Source organism: Coturnix japonica, chromosome 2 (genome assembly GCF_001577835.2).
Source record: "Coturnix japonica isolate 7356 chromosome 2, Coturnix japonica 2.1, whole genome shotgun sequence".
Classification (NCBI taxonomy): Eukaryota; Metazoa; Chordata; class Aves; order Galliformes; family Phasianidae; genus Coturnix; species Coturnix japonica.
In genome coordinates, this window is record NC_029517.1 from 98,613,921 (window position 1) to 98,632,044 (window position 18,124).

At 35.1% G+C, this 18,124-nt stretch overlaps 1 protein-coding gene across 3 annotated transcripts in view; it reads left to right on the top strand.

Annotated features, from left to right (window-relative positions):
* Positions 1 to 18,124, top strand: part of SNTG1 (syntrophin gamma 1) — a 312,873-nt gene that overhangs the window by 281,304 nt on the left and 13,445 nt on the right. For all 3 annotated transcript variants that reach the window (XM_015855564.2, XM_015855565.2, XM_032442721.1), the window contains 2 exons: positions 6,951 to 7,103; positions 10,871 to 10,963. In XM_015855564.2, the coding sequence (XP_015711050.1) occupies positions 6,951 to 7,103; positions 10,871 to 10,963 (246 nt within the window). The remainder of the gene's footprint in view (positions 1 to 6,950; positions 7,104 to 10,870; positions 10,964 to 18,124) is intronic.

Below are 18,124 nucleotides of genomic sequence, written 5' to 3' on the forward strand. Positions count from 1 at the left end.
ACCAAAATAGAACTTATACTGAAGCTGTTGAATTTCTATTACTGGGTCCTTTTAAGCTTACAGGGCTGTGTAGCAGCTCCTTCCTTGAACTGAGATGTGCTCCAGATAAACAGGTTTCTTACCCGGTCTTCCACATTTTCTGTGATTTTTCTTTGTCACTGTATATAGTGATGGAATCCTTAATTCTGTCTTGTTAAATTAGAGAAATTTAATGGACCTCTTTTGAAAGCAGAAAATTTTATTCGTTGTATGACAACTGCTGCCATATCAGGCCTTGTTTATTTGGTTCAGGGAAAAAAAATAAAAGATATTTTAAATATAAAACTTCTAAGTAAGGCGTTTTCTGTTTCCCTTTAACTTTAGAAGGGTAAATGTTCTTTTGTTTTTAAAGGAGGTATTTAGTTGGTTTTTTGGTTTTTTTTTTTTTTTGTTGTTGTTTTTTAATAAATAATATTAAGATAGCATAAACTGTTTCTTCTTCAGAAAATGGAGTCAGCTGAGATGGGTTGGGGCTGCCACTGTTAGAGTGATCCTGCTTCGTAGGAGGAATAACAACATAAGGACACAGAGTAAAAGGAAAAGAATAACAGATACAGAACAGATACTTAAATGACTCTTAGAAACTGTCTGCTTGTTAAAGACACAAACTTTTCCTTCTAAGTAATTGCTTTTTACTGCCTGTCTATTTATGAGACCCACAGGGGTGTTACAACATCCATGTGGTGTAAAGCCAACTTTTAACTTCTAACATAAAGCAAAAGAAATGATGAAAGAGAATGGAAATTAAGTGTGAAAGAAAAATAATGAATGAGTATACCCTACAAAAGCAAGTGTATGTTTTACATCCTATTTGCTGTTCAAGATTTCTCAAAAGTTTGAGTGCTGATCAAGTTGGAGTAGCATTTTTCTTCAGTATGTCATTTTTTCTCTTGTCTGGTCCTCTTTCTGGTCACAGTCCTTAATTGAGTTTATTCCAGAAACACTTTCCATTGTGGTTAAACCTTCCTTACTGACTATTGTGATAATTAAGTTTATTGCAAGACATTGGAGTTTTATTATGTAAAGAACTTAGCTTCGTAGGCTTTCACATAAAAGTGATTATATTGTATTTTTCACTAGATCTGTGCTCTGTTCATCATGTGAAATATATTGTTCCTGTCTCAGGGACAACTAATTGCTATTTGCTTTAGTGCAAAGTCTGCATGCTACTTACACTCAATAGGCAGAACCAACATTGAAAATAGAGTTATTAATTGTGTAACTATTTTCTATTTGCAGCCTTATTGTAGAATCTTCTTTTTCATAGACTGCAAATGCTTCTCTGGGCAGTATTAGAATAGGGTGCTTTCTTTTCCCCAAAGCTGAATCTCTTTCTTTAATGACAACTTTTGAAAATTGTCCTCCTATGGCATTAAAGTAAACACATTTGGTAGTGGATATTATTATGGAAGAAACATATAATTATGGCCCTAACTCAAGGGAAGCCTATATTCAGATTCATGTTCTGATTCAAGTGAATCTTTGAAATTGCATTATCATAGAATCATAGAATCACAAGGTTGGAAAGGGCCTACAAGATCATCTAGTCTAACCATCCTCCCACAATCGTAGCTGCAATCTTATCCTTTAATCAGGAAGAATAGGAAATTAATTTTACATTTGTGTTTACTACTGTACCTAGTAGGTTACAGGGAATTAACATTTTATTTTTTCTAAGCAATCAGACAGATCTTTCTAATGGAAATTTAATTGAAACTAAAACTTATCCTGTATTCATAATTATTTTTCCCCATTCAGAATGCATATCCTAATAAAATTTGAATGATGAAAAACACGATGCCCTGTTTTAGGTTAGCTGCTGTTCTGTGGCTATTTAAACAAACAATTTTATGCAACTGCAACTTTTTTTGTATATTTTTGTCATGAAAATTCAGAAGGGTCCAGAAAAGATGACATGTTTGTATATGCTTGCATGAAAATGACGTGGGGTGTTTTTAAATTTATTTGATTAATGAGTATTTTTTGGAGGAGTATCTTTTTTTCACTTTGGACTGAATCAGTTTCCTGCTGCCTGTAAATGCTATTAGAACTATCACCATAGCAACTAATGGTGATGCCTGAAAAGAGTGTTCCCAAAGTTTCAGATGAAGAAATAGATCATTAGAATCCCTTAGAAAGGAGTTTTGTTTATGTAGATGGAGATAATAAATGTAAAATAATCAGTGCTCTGATGCTAGTGCCAGCAGGTGTAAAGGCATAATGTGATCATTTTTTACAGTCATCTTAATGTTATTGCACACTTGATCTGATGGGAGAGTTCTGTAGGACAGATTTCTGTTGTCTGTGTATATAACTCTGATTTGAATGGCTTTGAACATCTTACATCATTTATTGTTCATATCAAAAATTGTTCACCAGTGTTGCTGGTGTATACAGTTCCTAATTACTTTGGACATTATATATATGTAATATATATAACCTGTATTTAACAGGAGAATCAGTGCTTATGATTTCTCAAATAAGTCCTGCTGGGTCTCTTGGGTCTTAGTGGATTTAACAAATAGCCCAAATATGAGTATTCTTTGTACCCATCATACATAAAATGAAATGATACATGTAATCAAAAAGGAGCACTGTTATTTCTGAAGAGGCCAGTAATTCAAAAAGGAAAAAATTCTCTTGCTGTAGAGAAAGTGATGTCACTGCTTAGTGATAAAGAGGCATTCTGCCTTAATTTGAAAGGACCTGCCTAATGAGCCATGCTCAGTTCCCTTAGACAAATTTATTACTCTCACTTAACATGGACATCATTATTAATTAGGCAAGCAGGAGTCATACCATCCTGTCAGCAGAGATGCTGGATTACCCTGAAGCTGGGTATAAGCCAAAGACTTTTCTCACCACTCATTCTTCAGCAGGGCTGCTTTCCTTCCAGTAGGAAATTAGCATACTGCTACAAGCTTTCTGACTGTTCATCTTCAGAAAGTCTGTATTAATTCACATTGAGAACAATAGGGCAAACGTGTGAAAGGTGGCTCAAAAATAAGATGAAATTAGCTCTTGACAATAATTGACTTGTGAATGATAATAAAAATATGGGGTCAAAATACACAGTTGTAACTACATTTAAACTGATAGAGCATTATTTTATATTTTACCTAAAGCAACTATTCTGTAAAAGTCAATTAGCGTGATTTCTGCTTAATCTAAGCCTATTTTTAAGGTTGCTGGTAGGTTCATCTAAAACTTGCAGGGAGTTGTGGGTAATTTCCTGAGACAAAATTTCACTTTGAATTCCTAAATTAAATCTGTGACTTGGTACATAGACTCCACTTTTTACATACCTGAGCACAAATAAAAAACTAAAGTCTTGTAGCAAAATGGAGTAGAAGCGGTACTAAAGAGAACCTTGCAGGGACATCAAATTATTTTTACAAACGGAAGGAAATACTACTAAAGCAGAAGTTATTATCTCATCTGTATGGAGACATGTCCTTGTAAGTGAAATTATGCCATTCAAATATATTTGATTGGATTTAGTTTTCACTGTTATCATTTTTACCATACAGTTAGTATGTCCATGACAAAGGATATCAAAATCGCAAGTACATTCGGATCATAAGATTAGAACTAATTAAAATATATATTTGTTTTGGCAGATTGTCATTCATTTTAGTTTGTTTCCCTTTTTTCAATCCAAATAAGAAAAGATGAATACCCATAATGTTTCAGATTATTTTCCCGTGTTATTTTCTGGTATGAGGAAATTCTCTTTTTTATTTTATTTTTCATCTTTTTTTATAGCTTTGCTTTGCTCTGTTTTGTTAGTATGTATACTGCGTGTAATTTGTCACAGTCTGATGTAGTGGTTGAAATAATACTAATAATACTAATAACCTTTTTTGTAAACTGCTGTGCTACCTTGTATAGATTAGATTTTCTATAAATGCTGTATTTTCTCATCTTCATGTGTAAATAGCAAAAGCATGGGTTAATATTCCAGATCCATTTTATCTCCTCTTTTTCCCTCCAATCACTAGGATTAATGAAATGCTCAGCAGGATCTAGTACAGTTATTGCTATCAATATTGGTAATAACATGCACAGGCTTTTATTTAATCACTTGAAAAGACTTTTTCCAAGGTTCTTGTGCTTTCAAACACATTTTAAATGATATCAGTCTCAATAAAACTTTTAACACTTTCATTTTCAGTTTATAAAAGAGCACAACACTTTTACATAGCCAGTATATTCATACTAGGAAGAAAAAAAAAACAAAAACAAAAAACCCACAAACAAAAAACAACAGTAAAAAATCTAGAAGTTTAGCAGCATATTTTAAAAGAGTCAAACCTTAACTTTGCCCAGCAAAGCAGAGACATAGAAATATGCTTTCTGGAACCAGGCACTGTAATTCCTCCCATTTAAAATCAGGGTCTGTTGCTTCAGTTGCTTGAAGTGACAGCAATTCTTGTAATCCCACATAGTGCTGTAGCATTGTTTCAAAATATGAACAGTTGAATTATTAGTCACATTTTTTCTCTATTGCCTCTTGTCAAGAATAAGTGGAGATGAATTCAAAATATTTTTAGTTTTGTCTGAGATTGCAAGTACAGACAAATCCTACCCTGGAAACAACATTTGCCTTACACATTAGTTTTGTAAAACTCTGTCCTGAATAGGTCTATTTAATGAACCAAATAGGTCTGAATAGGTCTATTTATGAACCAAAAAGCATATCAGTCAGGTGTAGTTCTGGGGCCGTGATGAATTTAAAACTCCACTAAAGACTTATTAGCTCAGAATCACCCAGAATCACACACAGAATCACAGAATGACCCGGATTGGAAGGTACTTCAAGGATCTTGAAGCTCCAACCCCCATGCCTGGCAGGGCCACCTGTACTGAGAAGTACTGTTACTCTGTATGAAGTGGCTGTACTTCCTTGGAAGAAGGAAGCTGGATTGGCTATCACCTTTATTCTGCCAGTTCCTCTTGATAGAGTTGCTGTTGGACTTGATGATCTTTGAGATCTTTTCCAACCTGAGTAGTTCTATGAGTTAATATTGCCAGGTACTAGACAGTATGTTTTATGTTGATGCACATTTTCACAAGATTAAACTTTTGTCATAGTGGTTTTGTTCTGCGTACTTCAAGGCTGAGCATTCAGTACAATAAGATTGTCATTGTTATGAACCCAGACATTATGACCTGCATTTTGAATGCTGGCCAAAATCTACTATAAATCAGAACTGACAGATAAGCATTTTCCATAGGAGACAGACTTATTTAGCTACATCTAACTAGTTCGCCTCCGTAGCCCTCTGAATGTGCCCCAGTAGCGCAAGTGGTAGGAATGCCGCGTTGCAACACCAGAGGCCCTGGGTTCAAATCCCCCCTGTGGCGCAAGTGGTAGAAGTGCCGCTCTGCTACACAGAGGCTCGAATCCCGGGGGGTTGGACTTGATGATCTCTAAGGTCCCTTCCAACCCGCACGAGACTATGATACTATGAATGCAAGTGAATAGTCTACATTTATTTTTGAATATGCTTAAAGTATGCTTTTTAAAATCAAAAGGCCTATGTTCTTCCTGGTTTTTCTGTTCTTCTATCCATTACTTAATGCTGTTAAGGTGCTAAGCTTAGGAAATGATAGAAGGTAAGTAACAAAGGAGATTATTGCTTCACAGCAGTTGATCATTTTAAATTCTAAACAATTCAGTTTTGTCATAGTGATTTAAAAGTGAGGCTGTATTGCCTTCACAGCTTTTTTTTCTAGACACTAAAAGAATTTTGAACCATCAGCACCGAGGAATAGATGCTATCCTAATCTTCTTGAGTAGGTCTGTCACTTGAATGAAAAGGACGAAGGTAGTGCTCAAGTGAAATAATTTATCACAGAGATTCCTGTTTCGTATGTTTCCATTCTCAGTTTAATGTCCAGGTAGTCTTCACCAGGTTTGCTTGAATGTTACAAGGCTTGTATTACTAGTTATGGTCCCTTTGGTCTGTTCAAGTTGTGATGACCAGATGGTGACGCTATCCCGGGAGTCTTTTGCTGATCTCAGTTATGACCTCTGCAACAGGATAACGTGTAAAAATTTCACCCAAGCTACATGTATCCAAATTTTCAGAACTGTTTGCAAGGACAGCTGGTGAGCCTGTGGATCATGACAGCTGCTTTGCTGTAGTAGGGACAACATTAATTAAAACATTTTCTGCAAGGATATTTTTCACAAGGACAAATAACATGATATAATTTTAGCATAAATTATTCTTTATCAGGAAAAGAAAAACCTTCCAAAAACATTTAAGATATATTTCCTGATTAACCTGATTATTCTTTGATTTGCTAGCAGTCATTAAATGTCATATATTTCTGCAATCAGACATTCACTGTATGCTATTGTATTGAAAGTAAAGCCAAAAGTAACTTCCTTATCCAGGCCCAAAGCTAGCAAACTAATTCCTGGCAGCCAACATAGTCTCTGCTGGTAATATACAGCTGTATACAAATTTTACACTGGGTATTTAAGCCATCGGAAATATGGATTTATTTTCTCTAGCCTTCATAGTTAAAGGAGTACAGATGGACTTTTTAGATACTTAAATAAATCCCTTGCTTCCTTCGGCCAACCTTTCAGACTAGGATGGAAGAGTCACACCAGTCAAAGAAACTGATCTTTTTGTTTTCACATGAATAGAAAGTGGCTGACTTTTGTATTATTTATTCAATTTGAAGTCATTTAGTTGATAACAATTCTGACAATTTGTTAAAAGTTGTGAAATTTATGCCAGATATACTATGTTGTTCTGTACCATCCTGAATGTCATAATCTTGTTTAAAATTATTTGAGGTGCCTATGCTTAGGCTAAGTTTGGGGCACATTTGCAATAAAAGTAGTATTTTTTTGATGTATGCCAGATTATATAACTTCAGGTTTTCATCAGGACAGTGATCTACTGGACCGGCGGAAACATTGTTTTGGTGTCCAGTCTGAATCTGGAGAAGATCTTTACTTTTCCGTGGAATTAGAGTCTGACCTAGCACTATGGGAAAAAGCATTCCAGACAGCAACTTTTTTAGAAGTTGAACGCATACAGGTGAGAACAACTGCCTTGATGATTTCCTTTGGGTACATTAACAGATTATGACACAATAAAGACTTAAATGAAGAAATTCTCTATCGTTATGGAACTCTCAAATCATTATTACTGGGAAAAAAAAAAAAAAAAAAAGAAAAATCTGATGAAAAAACCACAAAAATTATGATTAAGAAGTTATAATCATAGTGGATATCTTAACATTCCAAGCATTAAAAATAATGTGGATAGAACAGTTTTAATTGAAGTTGCCATGAGTTCTATATGCACGCCTACAAAATTGTTAGTGTATTACCCTGTTAAAATATTGGCTATTACTCACTTTGCATGCCATCATTTTCTGCATCCTCATGTTAAAACAAGCTTTAACAGTTGTTTGGCTTTTTAAATTATTTTTATTGAGACAGATTGTTAGCTACATTCTTCTGATCTATCAGCCAGTATTGCAGATGGACTGAGCACTAGCTAATTCACTAATGATGATCCATTTTGTAAGTTATGCACTACTTTTGATTTTAATGTTAATTACCTTTGCTGGAGGAAGAATCTGAGAAGGTTCCATTTGTATCTTTTAAGTTAATGTACTCTCCTATCATTCTCAAGAGCTACTCTTACCTTTTGAGCTCTGGTTGTTGTGCAAATGTAGTGTTTTGTTTTTATAAGATTTTCAACAGCACATATCTCTGCTACTAAATATTTAAGATGCTTTGTCTTTCCTGTAAAACTATCAGTAATGTTTTTCGCAGAAAGCCTGCTGTGCTAATCAATAAAAGAAAGAAGATATGGCAATTTTCTAAAATAACCTTTAACCCAAAATTCACTTCATATTTGTTTGTCTATGATACTGAATCATTCTGTAGCATTCCTAGCTCAGGTATGAGAACTTCATTTATTCAACATTACTCCCATCTCCCAAAAAGAGATTCTTTAAAAAACTTAACCTCATATTTATAACTTTTCACATTGTTGGTGTTCAGAGTAGCAGTTAAGAGGTCAAGATATTTATTTCCAAGTCTAAATGATTACAGCGCATTTGAAAAAGTGGACAAACAACCACCTTGTAATAGATTATTACTGTGGGACATGCAGTTATAATTTCAGCTCTTCCTTGCCTCTCTTTCTGTATCCCAGTTTGGAAATGAAAGAAAACAAAATGTTCTTTTTTTTTTTTTTTTTTTTTTTAATAATACAACCTGCATTTCCAGATGAATATGAATCCTGGTTTGAATGAGCAGTGATATAATTTGTCTCAGGAATGTCCTTTCATTGCTCTGAGAGGGAAAAATAAGTGAGCAGATTCAAATGAAGGCATCAACTGTAAATGGTTCCTAAAGTTCTATGTAGTTATCTTCATATGAATATTCATATTTCATGTGAATGATAGTCCAGCTGTGTGCAGGTTTATCATACTATGAAAAAATGTAATTTTGTGAATGTAACTGCTGTTTAAAACAATCATTTAAAATTACTGAAATGTTTTGCATATTATGCTATAATCATGCAAATAATGACAGAGTTTCTCAACTAATACAAATTGGAATTAACCTCTACTGAATTTAAACAAGACTCAAATTTTATACATGTCTAAGGAATACATAGCAAATACAAATATTTAAAAAATGCCTCACTAGAAATATGTATAAATTCTACTTAAGCCTAATTCATGGCTTCTGCTAGATATCTATTTAAAACATAAGTTAGGCCAACAGATACTTTCTTTGTTGCTGTTGGTAAGTTTTTTTTTTTGTTTGTTTTGCAGAAAGAATAAAGATGATAATAATTTGGCAATAATATGTTATGTGACGCTATACTATGTCACTCTTTCATTTTCTTTAGAGTAGCAAAAGTAACTGATAGTTTTTTATAATTAACTATTAAAAATTATTAAAAAATTAAAATGGAGATCCTTTTTCCTTTCTAACAGCTTTGTGAAAAATGATGAAACTGAAATATATATAATGAAGTGCAATTCTATAATTGTCAAGTTCATGTAAAGTTCCTACTATTTATGCTAAATTTTTCACCATATCCATCAACATTTTTTTTCTTTGCTGGTTTTATTTGTATTGTGTTTGCTTGTGACCCAATGTAAAAATTATTATGTAAGCTGCTTTGTAGTACCATGCTTTATAACTTTGTTTCCTCTGAGGTTGAAGTTTGAGTCATGAGTTATATCTTGGACTTATTGTCTGGTTTCTCTTTGCTTCAGGTATAGCTTATACTAGGCTTAAAGTTTATCATTCTTTCCATATGTTAAACTGGATATTACTGATGAAGTAGAGTCTAAAGAAAATAATGCTCTGAGTAGACTCCTTCAGCCCCTGATCTGCTGAATTAATCATAAACTCAAGATGCTGTATTGTGTGAAAGAACAAGAAATGAATGCCGGATTATTTCCGCTAACTTTTGAGAGGGGGATGCTTCTGTTTTGATAAGTGTTTTTGTGATCTTTATGCGAAAAAGCAGTTATCAAAGCCAAGCTTCCACAATATTTTTACCAATCCCTCTTAAAGACAAAATTGCATGATAAATATATGCAGACTTCTTAATTATCAAGACTCCTAGGAAGAATTACTTCATACAATCAGCCACTCCAATGGTAGCCTGCACCGTATGCTGCAATTTCTTGCCTCAGTTGTCCATGTTGTGCTGAACTAGGCCTTTCTTCGCAAGCTGTGTATTGTCTTGCAGAAGGAGCCTACAGCCTGGGAACTGGGTAGCTTTTTCAGTGCAACACTGTGCCAAGGCTGAGAAGTCCAGCTTCTCATAAATCTTCTCAGTGAAGCTTACTTGCTCAGGCACAGAGCTACGTTTAAGCAATGTTGTTCTAGATGTAGCTGTGCCAGCTCAGTGTGTATTGTAGACTGCTGCTGCCGAGGGGGATGTCAGATGAATTATACAATGATACATATTTTGAATCTGAGATAATGTCTCCTTGCCAAATTTCTATTTTAAGTAAAGGCTGTGTCTGTTCTAGATAACTTGGAGGTCTACAAATGTAAATGTAGTTGTTTCACATATCCTGTAAGAAGTTAGCAAAATAATTCTGCAAAATTATTTTGCTTTGCATTCAGAACTTGAACATTTTTGCATGTGAGAATTTGTTAAGTGGTAAATCTCTCTGAAAAACGTTACTTTCTATTGATGAATGCTCTTCTTCTACTAATGAGATGTTTGCAGAGGCAATATCATGTCCTTTCTAACAACAATGATTTAGAATCAAAGTTTATATTTTCATAGCAGTTTTTTTGCTATGACTGCTCATTAAAATAAATAAAAATAAACCCCACAATCTTATGTGCTGTCATAAATACAAATACCATATGACTGTGACAAAACAGAGTTACATCATTGATTTTGTGGTTAACAATTGTCATTTTTTTCATGCATTTATAATGATTAAATGCATCCCTGTACAATCTGAATTCAGATTTTATACATCTGGTGAAATACATGACATTTTTTCAGTGTTGTAAGAAAATAGACCAATCACATTTCTACTTCCACTGTAACTGAGAAATCTTCAGTTTCCTGGAGGACATTTATAGTTTTCATACCTTTGGTGTGTCACAAGATAGCATATGACTTACTGTTACTCAGGAGCAATTAGGCCTATTTACACACAAATTGATTTGTTGTGTTGTTGTTGTTTTTCCCAGATGCTAATTTTGAGATGTAATTACAATAAAACAAAGGAAATCTGGTCCTAGAAGAAGTTGAAGAAATGTGTTCTATGGTAACTGCCTTCTTTGATTTTTCATTTACAGTGCAAGACATATGCCTGCGTTTTGGAGAGCCATCTCATGGGGCTTACCATTGACTTCAGCACAGGCTTTGTCTGTTTTGATGCTGCAACAAAGGTAAAGATCTAAGATTTCTTTCCATTGTGGTACTATTAACTCCTACTTTCCCTACTTTCTCACACTTTAAGGTAAACAGTACATCTTAAAAAGTAACTTTTTCTTTTTTTTTACTCATGCAACAGACCATTTCATGTCCCATGAGTTATGTAAGAAAATATTTTGGGAATTTCCCCTGCACTTTTTTTTGGGGGTGGGGGTTGTTGTGGTTTTTTTTTGTTGTTGTTGTTTTGTTTGTTTGTTTTTTACAAACTAAACAATCCTAGTTCCCTCAGCTTCTCCTCATAACGCTTGTGCTCCAGACTCTTCACTGGCTTTAATGCCCTCATTTGAACACACTCAAGGATCTCTATGTCTTTCTTATACCGAGATGCCCAAAATTTAACACAGTTCTTGAGGTATGGTATTACCTGTGCTGAGTACAGGGGGACAATCACCTCCCTGCTTCTGCTGGTTACCCTATTTCTGATACAAGCCAGGCTGCTACTGGCCTTCTTGACAGCTGAACATCAATCAACACCTGTAGGTCCTTTCCCTACACACAGTCTTCCAGCCACTCTGCCCCAAGCCTGTTACATTGCTTTCAGTTGTTGTGACCCAAGTTCAGGACCCAGCACTTCATCTTGTTGGACTTCATCTCATTGGCCTCAGCCTGTCCAGATCACTCTGAAGGGCCTTCCTAGTCCCGTCCCAGGCAGGTCTACACTTCCACTCAGCTTGGTGTCATCTGCAGATTTACTGAGCCTCTTGTCCAGGTCATCAATAAAGATATTAAAAGGAAGACATCCCATTACTGACTGCTGGGGAATACTACTTGTCAGCAATCACCAGCTGGATTTAATTCTATTCATCATCAATTCAATTCAGTTCAATTTAACTATTGTCACAGTATCTCATGCTTTTCCAGTTGGTATAAATAATCCTCAGTACGACTGGTGACAGGTGAATAATTTGCCATCACTTTCTCTGTTGTATCAGTGCTGGTCTGAATCTCAAAGTCATTAACAGCCTACGTATGTTTGAATTTGCATTGATTGCTAACAAGTACTGAAATGTAAGCAGGCTGTATTGCTACTATTTGACACTGCTGTTATGGAAGAGTGTTAAATATTTTTTCTCCAGTTATTTTTTTCATTGGAGTTGACAGTGGTCACTGTTGAAAATGTCTTTTTCTCCAAAGAATGTGCTTCTACCTTATATCTCTAGTCAGCCATTCTGACCAATTACTCCACTGATCAAACTCCTTTTTCTTCCCACTTCAATCTACTTTTTACACAAATTGTGATGAATTGAAACCTAAATTTTCAGGAAACATACTGCAGATTTGGAAATATAGATAAAAAGCTCTCTAGCAAGTATATAACTTCACTGTACTATTTTATCAAAAAGGTCACTGCACCTTTCCAGTTTTACAAAATTTCTGGAGACTTCATTGTGAACAACAATATTACTTTGAAAACAGATTCTCTTTCATCTTTTTAAATTTTCTTTGGTAATAAAGAGCAGAAAAATATTTCAAATATTAAAATTGACTACTAAAACAACAAGGAAATAGTTAGCTTTGCCAATTAGTTCCCCAGCAAAATACATGATGGTCACCAACACTAAAAGAAGTGCAGGAAAAAATATTTCATCTAGCTTCTACTTCAAGCTAGAAGATATTTGACTGTCTAGGCTGGTAACCCTGCCTTGTAGAAGCATTGCTTTCTTTGCTACTCAAACTGAAGCCACACTGCACAGTCAAGTAGCAGAAGATCCACAGTGCAAGATGTCTGAAATTAAGCTTTGATGATTTTATAACAACATAAGAAAACTAAAAAGGAATGACCTCAACTTGTGTCAGGGGAGGTTCAGGTTGAATATTAGGAAGAATTTATTCTCTGAAAGAGTGGTGAGGTATTGTAAAGGGCTGCTCAGGGAGGTGGAGGAGTCACTTCCCCTGAAGGTGTTTAAGGACAGTGTAGATGTTGTACTTATAGACAAGGTTTAGTGGGTAATATTGGTGGTAGGCAATCAGTTGTACTAGATGATCTTAGAGATCTTCTCCTAATCTTCATGATTCTATGGTTCTGTGTCATTCAAATTTCCATCTTCCAGGTCTCCCACACTTGAGAAGACTCATGACTCATAAAGTGTTATAAAAGCCTAAGTCAATTTTACTAATTTTTCTCTTGCCTACATCATTAAAGACACAGAACCACACAGTGAAGCTGATCCTTCTCCAGTGGCATCCAGGCTTAGTATCCAAAAAGTTGTAAAATTTTAAGCCATGCACCAATCTTAGTGTACTGTCTGGGAATCTTGAGGATCTAAACAGTGATAGAAGAAGTATGTGTTGAAAGAACCTGCAGAATGTCTCACTAAAGTGTGACTGAGGTTAGATGAGAAAGGGTAATATGTTATGTGTCATCTGACAGACTTTGCTGGTCCTCTTCTATCATGAATGGCTGGTTAAATAGAGGGAGAACAGTGGATGTTGTGTACTTTACTTTAACTTGAGCAAGGTGTTTGACACTGTCTTCCATAGTATTCTCGTTGGTAAGATTAGGAAGTATGGGATAAATGAGTGGACAGTGGGGTGAATGGAGAACTGGCTTACTGGCAGAGCTCTGAGTGTTGTGATCAGTTGTTTAGATTTTAATTGGAGGCTTGTAGCTAGTGGTGTTCCCCAGGAGTCCATACTTAACAGATCTTGTTCAACATCTTCATCAGTGACCTGGATGAAGGGATAGAAGGCACCCTCAGCAAGTTTGCTGATCATATGAAGCTGGGAGGTGTGCCTGACCAATGAGAAGACTGTACTGCCATTCAGCAAGACCTGTAAAGGATGGAGAGTTGGGCAGAGAGAAACCTGATGAGGTTCAACAAGGGCAAATGCAGAGTCCTACACCTGGAGAGGAATAACCACATGCATCAGTACAGATTAGGGGCTGACCTGCTGGAAGGGAGTGCTATGGAGAAAGAACAGGTGGTCCTGTTGGGGAACAGGTTGCTCATGAGACATCAGTGTGCCCTTGTGGCCAAGGAGGCCAGTGGTATGCTGGGGTTCATTAAAAGAGCATGGTCAACAGGATGTGGGAGGTGATCCTCCCACTCTGCTCTGAAGAGGCTGCATCTGGAATACTGTGTCCACTTCTGGCCTCTTCAGTAAAAGAAAGACAGGAATCTCCTAGAAGGAGTCCAGCAGAGGGACACAAAGATGATTACAGGCCTTATGTCATGCCCAAAAGAACATCTCCATTATGCGGAACAGCTGAGAGACCTGGGGCTCATAGTTGGAGAAGACAAGACTGAGAGGGGATCTTATCAGTGTTTATAAATATCTATCTAAATGGGAAGACTAAATTGGATGTAGCCAGGTGCTTTTTAAAAGTTTCCAGCAACAGGAAAAAGGCCTATGGGCATAAAATGGAACACAGGAAGTTCCATACAAACGTAAGGGAAAATTCATACTTCAGGGGTTAAAGAGTACTGGAACAATCTGCCTAGACAGTTTGTGATGTCTTCTTCTCTAGAGATATTCAAAACCTGTCTGTATGCTTTCCTGTGTTTTGTACTCTAAGGAATCTGCCTCAGCAGGAGTTTTGATTAGGTAATCTCCAGAGGTTATTTCCAACACCTACGATTCTGTTATTCTGTGACTATGATTAATTTATGTGATGCAGTCCTTCATTTGCGGTAGTAATACACCTGATATGAAAAGGTCATCTACCTAATGATTCATATGGATGCCTCAAGGTAAAATTAGAAATGTCAACTGGAAGTGTTTATTAGGTTTTTTTAAAAAAATGTTTATGATGCCATCAGCATATGTATAAGTTGAAATATGATAACTAGTTAAGTGTCCTCACAGCTTCAAATCCATTATGGACTTCTTCAAAAAATGTCCACCATCTTTGAAGTAATTTGTACCATTTGAAATCTGCACTATTTGAAATACTGGAAGCACAAAAATCCCTCTTTCTTCTGATATTCCACTTGTATTCTGCTAAAAGTGAATTCAAAAGCATTTGTGAACACTGACTAGATATTTTCCTTTCTGTTGTCTGCTTAATCAAGTTTTCTGGACTCTGTTCAGCTACATCTTGCTTGACAGAGAGTCACAAGATATGCAGTATCTACTGCAGACACAGTTTTTTTCTGTTGAAATGCTTTAGGACCTAAATTTTATTTTTTTAAAGATATATAAATTCTATAAAGATGTAAAATATCTGTTGCAGGTGTTGAAAGTTACAAACCAACTTATTGCTTTGGTAATTATTGCAGCTCTGAATATCAGTGTCTACTGTAAAAAATGTTTTTCCCAAGAACTGTGATTACAGATGGCTACATACATTTCTCCAACATTGCCTATTTGTGTTGTTAATTGGCCTACTAGTAATTCAGAAGGACCTTAGATGAGATGAAGACCTCATTGAACATGATGCAGTGTAAACACCCAGGCTGCTGTTAAATAAACTAATTTCCTTTCAGTGGATGTAATATTTGCAGAACTTTCTAACATGTGATATAAACAGATACACTCAATGATATTAAAGGATCTAATTTTATTATTGCTTATCAAAAAATTTTGTCAGCTTTTGTTAATCTAAATATGCAGGTGTATTCCCACAATTCCCTTTTCCAAAGTTAGCTTTCATATTTCCAAAATCTAATCTTTGAGGTTGTGAACTCCTGCCACATCTTCATTCTGTTTCTCCCTTATAAATAAGCTTGCACTTCTGTGTGTGTCTAATCCAATAACTTTCTGTTATTCTATTCACTATGAATAGCAAAATATGTATTCCATTTTCCTATTTTCCCTCAACACAGCCCCAAAAGAAAACAGCAGACCTTTTTACTAGTATATGTACTACCAGTGGCAGAGAATTCTACAGTTTTTCAATTTTCAATCACCCTTAATGCATTCTGTCTGAAAAGTATGTGCATGTGTATATATATCCATATTCCTGTATTTTATATATATTATATATTACATATATATATATATATATTCCTGTATTTTAATATGGCAAAACTGGTTTATGCCCATTTGGATTCATTGCTCTATGTCTTAGAACACTACTAAACTACATTCATTATCAGGAAGAAAACACCCCAGCAGCATGCTTTTTATTTCTATTTTTCCAGCTTATTTCCAGTTATTGTTTTTAATAACTATTCAGTTAACTCCTCCTGAGGTCAGAACAAGATCAGTGTATCACCGAAACATAATCAGGGAACCATAGAATAGCTTGAGTTGGAAGGGACCTTAAGGATCATCCAGTTCCAACCCCTGAAACTTAAAGAATGAGAATACATTGCAAACAAGAAATACCATTGCAGCATATATACTTTTTTAATATCAAATGTCTACTCTGCAACAGAGCAGAAATTGTCTGATTTTTTTTAGGAAGAAACTCTTTCTAAGTAAGTATGCATATCTGAAGATCTGCGGGAAAAATAAATAAATAAATAAATAAATAGAAAAAGAAAAAAAGAGATCCAGAGTTCAGTTACGAAGAAGGCAGAGGGCACCTACACTCAATTCAGGGTAAAGTTTTAAGAATTTAAATCATGTGAGCAAATATTTACTCCATACTTAGAAACTGAAATGTTGAACAAACAGCTACCGTAGCTTTGAAATAAATCAGCATGGTTCTTAAAATCCTGAACAAACAACTTTTTTTGATAGTTATCCATCAGTACTAAGTACAGTCTTTTAGATTTCTGTATTTTCAGTAATTGACAAGTCCAATTTTATTTCATTAGGAATGACTTCCTTTCTTTTTTCCTATATCTTATGTTTATTCTTTATCCTCCATGTCCTCCTCTGTCTTTCCCTTTGCAGTTATAAAGCTACAGAAGTTGACAAAGAAAATTGCCTTGTACCATAATTATTTTGTAGTAAGACACTCCCCAGAGATCAGTAACACAGTAGAACTGAATATGATTTTATTTTATATTTTAGTCCTTTTCAGTTCCCTACTGCTGCTGTCATGATGGGCAAAATGTCTTTTTGCAAGAATGCCATCTTTCTCAATTATAAATGAGACACACAAATTAAGGTATATACAGGATGTCCAAAGTCCCAATTACTTTTCTTCTTGAAAACAGAGATCTACAGGACATTTTTACATGATTCAGTTTGATTTAAAGGAGTATCATTAATTTCAGTAGATGAGAAAGAACATTAGTTTGAAAGGTGTCCTCTGAAATTTAGAATGATTCAGTGGTATGTGTAATGTAAAGATTTGCTTTAGAAAGCTAAACAGTTCTGAAGAACTGTGATACTCTAAACCATGGAAAAATTGCCTGTTTTGGCAGTGGTGTAGATTTCTGTTCCCAAGGATTCCTATTCCTATTGTAGCATAATTATCCTTTAAAATTAGAAACCCAAGCAGTCACTGAACTGAACACTTTGAAGCTAAAATAAGTCCATAAGAAATGTGAAAGTTATCATGTAGTTATCTACATGTGAAACTCATGTTTCTTGTGTGTTTAAGTCAGAGCTGTAGCTACAGAATTATACTCTGTGCCCATAATTCTTGCTTCTTCTTTGTTCTTTGGCTCTATGAAGTAGTCATTGAATAAAGACAGGTCCAGTCTATATTCTCTGCTTAAGCGTTTTGCACTAACTAAAAAAACAAATACTCCTTAAAAAAAATGAACACAATGACTGGCAAGAGGAAGTAAAGTATGGCACTGCTTTTTAAAAGTAGTCTGACTGCTGGGTTGCATCCTTCTTCATCATCTTCTTTATCTGCTACACAGTTGAAACATACAGTTCTGGCTATGCATCACGTCAGTTCTTAGAAATTTAATGGATCTGATTTAGTTTATGCTTAAATAATTGTCGTACCTTTAGCCATTTACAATTTGGACATCTCTTCTGAGCTAGTTGTTACACTTCTGATGTAGATACTGGTGAGATACACATCCAGAGTGTATCAGTAGGAACTGGTATTCATCTCAGATCTAAATAAGATGACTGTCCATCAGAAGTTCTCTCTTTAGAACAGAAGTGGTAGCCAAGAAGACTAATTTCAGCATTAGAAATCTCTTGTTTTCCTGACTTCAAAACTAACATTTTCCTTAATCTGGTTTCTGCAAGATGAGCTCTACTTTATGTAGCTATCTTTGGGAAAAAATAAAATAAAATAATAATAATAAAAAAATAGT